Consider the following 7,138-nt stretch of genomic DNA (forward strand, 5'->3'; position numbering starts at 1 on the left):
CCCTGTCCCCAGGCAACTGCTGATCTGCTTTCTCTCACTCAGAATAGTTTGTATTTTCTGAAATTTTTTTCTCTTGTTACTGGGAATTGAACCCAGGGGTGCTTTACCATGGAGCTACATTCTTGGCGCTTTTTAAATAAATTGCAATAGGATCTCAGTAAGTTGCTTAGGACCTCATTAATTTGCTGAGGCTGGCCATGAACTTGCAATCCTCCTGTCTCAGCCTCCTGAATCACTAGGATTGCAGGTGTGCATCAGATTTTATTTAAATAGACTCATACATTAATGTATATTTTTGCTCAGCTTCCTTTGGAATATTTTTAGTTTCCCCCACGTGGCATTATCAGTAGTTTCTTCTTTCTAGTGCTAAATATTTCTTTGTATGGATATTTTTAAAAATTTGTGTATCTATTTACCTATCTATTTATGTGGTATGTATGCATATTGTAGCCGTCATCACAGTTGCCAAGAACATACTGTATGAGTCTTCCAGCAGACACCTGTGGTTCTCCTGAGCGATGTCTACGAATGGAACATGTGGATCCTGCAAAATTGCTGAGCTGTTTGCCCAAGTGGTCACTACTTTACATTCTTACCACAGGATGGAAAGTTCCAGCTGTTTCACATTTTCACCAGCACTCACGTATGGTCAGTCCTTTTAAAATATCATTTAATATACCTTTATTACTGGTGTCCTATGCCATAGGCCTAACTCCAGGGATCTGAACAAACCAGGTCTGGCCATTCAAGCACCAAACAGAAAAGATAATGGTGAAAGCAGAAAAAGAACTTTAATTAATATGGCCATACTGGGAATGCAAAGTGAGATCCATCCTGTCCTATCTGCTGATTCTAGATGGTGAACATGATGTCAGGTTTCGGAGAATTAGGGGACCAGAGGACTGGGGGTGTGGTGGTGGGGGTCAGAGGGCACTCAGAGGTGGAGAGATTTTTAGTCCTGGGCACATTACTGCCTGCCCTTACCTTAGCCCACCCCCTGCCTTTGCTCACACAGGCTAGCTACACCAGAGAACAGAAAAGGAAAAAAGTTTATTGAAAACTATATACAATTGGTCCAGCTCCTACCACAGGCTGCAATCTGGGCCAGTCCCTCCCATAGCTTAGGCAGTGTCTTGGCCCCTGATGGAAGAGGCTGGGACTGGGGCTAGGACCCAGACCCACTGTAGATCATCGAGAATTTACAACTCAAAATGGCCTGCCAGTGGCAGGTAGGGAACAGAGAATAGATCCTTTCCCTGACCTAGTCGCAGCCTGGAGCAGGGGACACTATTCTGAAACTTGGGCCCAAGAGGGCCGAGCTAGACTGTCTGGGAGTCCTGGCTGCTCCTCTTGTAGGAGGCCCTTCTGGACATGGAGGTAAACAGCCCCACTACTACCCCTCCCCATGTGCCAGAACCCACGGGCTTCAGGGTCTTGGCCTGGGGACACCAGTGACCCTTTCTCTCAACACTGACTTGGGGTCGAGGGTTCCTCCTGGAGCACTCCCCATGCAGAGGATCTAGAGTTGAGAGGTGCTGCTGGAGAGTCACAGCTCAGGGCTTCCTGGACTAGGGGGTAGTTTGGGGGGTCAGGGTGTCCCACTGTAGGAATAGTCTGCTTTATTGTGCATCACCAGCCGGTCATCCACGAAGTAGAAGCTGTCAGACTGTGTCTCATATGGGTGACGGATCATCTCGCTGACTGCAAGAGAGGCCCAGCCAAGGCAAAAGGTCAGGAGCCTGAGCCACACCACTACAGGGGCTTCAGGACTGGGGCACAGGGATAGCTGAACCACCTCAGGGAGATCCTCAATCTCTTTGAGCCTGTTTCCCTACAGGTGACATGGGAATAATGCCAGACACAAAAGTGACCCAGGATGGGAGAAAAGGGAGTCAGGTCCACAAGCACCCCTCCCTCTCCATCTTAGTCCCCATACCTCCCCGACTCTCCCAGCTCCCACCCCTCTGCCCACGCACTCAGCTCCTCAGAGAGAGGGGGGAAGTCGTAGATGTGCTCGCAGGTGTTCTTGCTGCTGGGGATGCAGAAGCCAAAATGGAAGTCAAAGCTTTTGAGTAGCTGGTTGCGGAAGTAGTGCCTCTCAATCATTCGGAAGTTGTTGACTGGCTTGTCTCCCACTGTGAACTCAACCCTGCGCAAGGGAAGTGGGCAGGGCTGAGTCTGGCCTTGGCGACAGCAACCCACCTGGACAGACTCTAGACAGAGCACCCTGAGGGAGCTCAGTTAGAACTCAGGAAGGGCTGTTCCCCCTTGCTCCCTCACCCCCAGCCCTCACCAGCCCAGTGACTCACGTGGCTCCCACCTGCCTCAGGCGGAGGAAGGCAGGCGTGAACTGGTAGCGGACAAAGCGTCCAGCATTGGGATCCAGGTCTCCACGATTGATGGGCAACCGCTCTGCAATGTAGGCCAGTTAGCCTCAGTGGGGTCCTTACCCACCTAAGGTTCCACCCCTGGTCCCTGTCTATCTGGATTTTAAATAACTACCTAGGAGAATCTGTTACATATTTAGGGCTCAGAACTTTGGGCAAATGGTGGCACCTAGTGGTTCTAAGTCAGGAAGTCACCAGTTTCCATGGAGGTTCCCAGAGGCACAGGATGCACACAGGCAGGGGACCTCTGGGACTGCAGTTCCTAGGGAGACCTGCAGAGGGCAGGCTGGCAGGAACTAAAGGGGCAGGACTGTTCTCAGATGTCCACCCCTAGAAACAGATGGAAGGGAAAACAAGAGGCCTCACTGCCTGAATCCTCCTGAAAATGCTGGGGTCTGAACTCTAGCTCTGCTCTGACTCCTCTGTGGTCCTAAAAGTCCCCGGATGGCCCACTCTTCACATTTTCCCTCCTCCTCTTTGTCAGTGGCCCACCCAACCCGCTCACCTGAGGCGGGAGGTTTCTTGATTTCAAAGAGGACAGTGCCTGAGTCCATGTCCCGGATCTTGAACCTGACAAAATCGATCTTGTAGATATTCTCCTCAGGGGAGCACAGGTAATCTAGAAGAGACAGGCAGCTGAGCAAGGAAGGGACCCAAAAGTCTCTGCTGCCAGTTGAGCTTTTGTGGGATCCTGCACTTCCTACTGCCTTCTCTGATCCCTATGGTCACTGCACTCTGGAGGAGTGAATTAAAACCCTGCTCTAGAGGAGCCCCCACAACATAGAGGATGTAATTCTGCCCTGGGGATTTAATGGTGGATGAAAACCCCCTTGAGGGTAGCCTCTGGGAGACAGGCAAGGGCGAGCAGAGAAGAGTGGAGGACAAGACCATCTCCCTCCATACTTTGCTTCCCACTCTGGAGTTTAGGATCCTTACTCCAGCCTCTGCTCGGCCAGGCTGGCTGCTTTTGGGCCACATAGGTCTCCAGGTTGGTAGAATCCTCCAGCATACACGCCTGCCTTTGGAAACCTCACTTCACAGGAGGTGACACAGCTCTGCCTTGGGAGAGCACAGTCCTTCCCTGGAAGGTGCTCTCACTCTCACTCTGTGCCTGCCCTTGGCACAAAATCTAGGAGTGTCAGATAAGGCTGATCTTGAGGTGATTTCCTTGGAGATGGGTATAGCTGGGGCAGGTACACAACCCCTTCCCTGTTTCTCCTCATCCCCAACCCTCACCTCATCCTATAAGCAGCTTATGCAAGCCCAGCTCCCTTAAGCAGCTTAGCCAAAGCTCTGCTGACTCCAGTCCTGAGCCTAGGATATTTGGGGGAAGGGGCCAAACTTTCCTCCCATCCTCTGTTGAATTCCAAATGGAAGGAAGTCTTTAGCAAACAGAAGGACCCCTCCCCCCCCCCAAAGGTCATCTATCTAGCCTTGGCCCTGAGCCACCCCCACAGAGAAAGTACTCTCTGGCTCCCAGAAATTACAGGCTAAACCAGGAAGAGGGTGGAGCAGGTGCATCAGGGATGTGCAAGGGAGACAGGGGAGTCCTCAGGCCCAGAAGGGAAATCAGAGACAGTGGTAGGCCCTGCCTGAGGAAGCTCAGGAATCTACAGGGCCTGACCTAATCCTCATTGTCCTTGCAGGATACACAAGTGCTTAGGGAGGCCCTGGAAATAAATAGGAAGGGGCAGAGAGGTGCAGGCTGGTACCGTCAGGCTGCAGAGACCACATTTTCCCCTGGTAGCCTGTAGAGGCCTAGAAGTCACCCTCCAGGATCCTAGGCCATCTCCTATTACTCTGTGGTAGGAAGTTTGTCTCTTTCCCACACCTGGAGCAGCCCCCTCCAGACAGCTTTCTGGTTGTCCTCTGGCTCCTAGGGACCCATTAGGAACTACATAAAGATTGGAGAAGGCCCTGAGCCTTTACCTGTTACCAAATTGTGGGGGAAGGAAGGAAACTAGAAGTGGGAAGCTCCTCCTTCACTCTTACACACCTTATTTTCACAGAAAGTAAGCACTGGTCCGAAGAAAGGTTCAGGGCATGAGGTGAAGAAGGGAGCAGGACCCTAGTTGTGGGCTCCCTGCAAGGTCCCCCTCCCCCCCCCCCTTTTTTTTTTTTTTTTTGCAGTCTGTCCCCGGTCTCTTCAACTGCAAACAATCTGTCAGCTCTTCTGTCTTAGGAGAAAGTGAGGACAAGGGATGCTAATGGCTCAGAATATCACAACCATTCCCTCCCTTCTGCCAGGGAAGCTGAAGCCTAAGGCCCAGGGTTGGGCCAGAGTGAGGGCGAGAGAGGCTAAGGGCTCAGAACACAACTGTCCCTTCCTCTCAGCCACAAATAGCTTCTTAAGCTGGATTCAGGGCCCAGTAATCCAGGAACAACAAACCTCAGATCCACATGATTAGGGTCAGAAGACCCAAGCAAGGGGTGCTAGGGTGGAGAAGCTTAGCTCCCTGCTCTCAGATCCCACACAGGAAAGGGCTCCAACAAAGCCTGCACCCCTACTCTTTCCCCACAGATGCCACATCTCTAAGGAGTATGAATTTTCTCCAAGTTAGGAAACACATGTTGTAACTTCACCTGGAAGCCTCCTTTGATTTCAAAGTAAGCCCCTCAAATTATCCAGAACTCAGGCAGGTCAGTTTGACCTCCATCCCCGGAGCTAAACTGAATCCTAAATGCTGCTGTTGCAAATTGCAGCCCAATGACTCCAACATCAGCCTTGTCCACTGATGCCTGCTTATGCAAGGGCGCTCAGCCATTTGGGGGCCCAGCCAAGAAAAGAATGGCTGCAGCCTAGCTCAGAAAAGGAAGGAGACCCCAGGGACCCAAAAGCACAGGCTCTGGCTTGCCATCATGGTTCTCTCCATTGCTTCATGTGGGAGCCCTGGGCTATATCCGCATCCCAATGGAGAGAGGACTCAAGGGTGCTCTCACAAAGGGAGCCAGGGCAGGTTACTGGGTAAATGATGCCAAGGTGGAGGCCACCATCTTGCTAAATATCTCCCATTCTTCAAGGCTAATCAAGCCTCTGTCATGAGGTTTTTGAGTCTTTGTTCCCCGTCTATGGTGACCCTTGCCTCTGCCCTGAATACCCAGTTGTGTGCCTCCAGGCAGCAGTCCTGTGACAAACCCCACCCCCCCATAATACTGATAAAAGAACCCTATTTACAGAGCATGCATAACATGCCACTGTAGAAAATCAGAGGACTTATTTTATTTTCACAATAACCTTATGATGGAGGTGTCATCCCCATTTTACAGATGAAAGTACATGCTCAGAGAAATGAAGTTACATGTCCAAGGTCACACAGCCCATTATGTAGCAAAGCTGGGACTCCAACCCAGGCAGTCCAGTCCAGAAACTCACAGTGGAGACTAGGCATCTCTTGACGACAGAGCCCCTGAGGAGAACAGGCCCTAGTCTAGATTTGAGGGGGCATTAACTCACTCCAGGACAGAGCCCTTAGCCAACACACTGAAGCTTCCTGCTCAGTTCCTTTCCAGGGTAAGGGAATGGCCCTAGACCACCTGGGGGACCCAGGGTGAGGGCATAAATGGTCAGGGAGACTTAAGGGTCTAAAACTTCCTAATTAATTCAGTCACCACCTAGACTCCAGGGTGGGGGCTCAGCCCCCCTCCTCATTAGTGCCCACAGGCCCAAAATGGTTCTTAAGACTCCACATGGAAAGGGTTTGAGTTGCAGCTGCCGCCCCACCTCCACCATGGGAAAAGGGGTGGGTCCCTCAAAAAGGAAGGAGTGGGGTGGAAATAAACCTCTACAAGAAGAGAGGTGCATAGGTAGATCAAGGGAATCAAGGGAAGTGGGGCTTGGAGATCCCAGACTTGGAAGAAGAAGGGAGAGTCGTTAAGAGTAGGGGACACAGGAGACTGGAAACGGGTGGGGGAGGGGCGGCGGGGGAAGGAGGGTCAGGGGGCGGGAGCCCGAGCTCCACGCGCCGCGCGGGCCCCCCCCGCCCGCGGGCGGCGCTCCCTCGCCGGTGCTCACCGCCGGTGATGCGCTGTAGCCCCAGCACGTCCGCCGGTGCGATGGGCTGCTTTCCGGGCAGCGGCCCCGATCTGGGCCCCGGGCCTGCCTCCGGCTCCGACTCGGACCCAGATTCGGATTCCGCCTGCGGCTCCGGCGTGGGTTCCACGCTCGAGCCCGAGGCTCCTGGAGCGGGCTCCGGTCCCGTTCCATTCCCACCTCCGCCCTTCTTCACCTTCATGGCCTCGCGGGGCCGCGGCTATCCTGCTGCCGCCGCCACTGCCTGAGCCGGCTGGAGCCTGGGGAAGGGGGAGCGTCCGCAGCCCCGCCCCCCGGCCGGGCCCCAGGTGCCGTCCCGCCCCCTGCCCCGCCCCCGGGGTGGGTCCTGCTCCGACCCCGCCTTCTGCCGGGTCCACTCAGGCTGAAAGGCAGCTGGCCCAGGGCCAGGGTGCAGGGCTTCCACTCTTCTTACTTCGTGGTTGGATACTCCCCCCACCCCCCAACGTAAGGGATCCTGCCTAACTCCTCTTACTCGCTGGATTCAAGCCTTAGGGATCCTCTTGGCCTGATGGCTTCTCTTTTAATCTCTGCTCAAGCCTCAAACTGTTCAATCTTCATTACACCCACCCCCTCTAAAATACTTAACCCCAGTCTCTAATTAGCTTTTCCCACTAATGCATTATGTGAAATTACTTTTATTTGTTCACTGACTCTTCTCCGTGAAAGATCAACTGTGAAAGATCCTATCAAGTTTGTTCTT

The 7,138-nt window shown here is 53.0% G+C and overlaps 1 protein-coding gene across 1 annotated transcript; it reads right to left on the reverse strand.

Moving 5' to 3' along the window:
* Positions 1–1,031: 1,031 nt before the first annotated feature.
* Unc119 (unc-119 lipid binding chaperone) lies at positions 1,032–6,698 on the reverse strand. The gene is made up of 5 exons (XM_005327820.5): positions 6,400–6,698; positions 2,893–3,006; positions 2,310–2,412; positions 1,977–2,149; positions 1,032–1,701 (listed from the first exon to the last, which is right to left on the reverse strand). Exons 1-5 carry the CDS (start codon positions 6,617–6,619, stop codon positions 1,589–1,591), a joined length of 723 nt encoding a protein of 240 aa, XP_005327877.1. The 5' UTR covers positions 6,620–6,698; the 3' UTR covers positions 1,032–1,588.
* Positions 6,699–7,138: the final 440 nt, after the last annotated feature.

The sequence above is a fragment of the Ictidomys tridecemlineatus genome, chromosome 3, assembly GCF_052094955.1.
Source record: "Ictidomys tridecemlineatus isolate mIctTri1 chromosome 3, mIctTri1.hap1, whole genome shotgun sequence".
NCBI classification, from domain to species: domain Eukaryota; kingdom Metazoa; phylum Chordata; class Mammalia; order Rodentia; family Sciuridae; genus Ictidomys; species Ictidomys tridecemlineatus.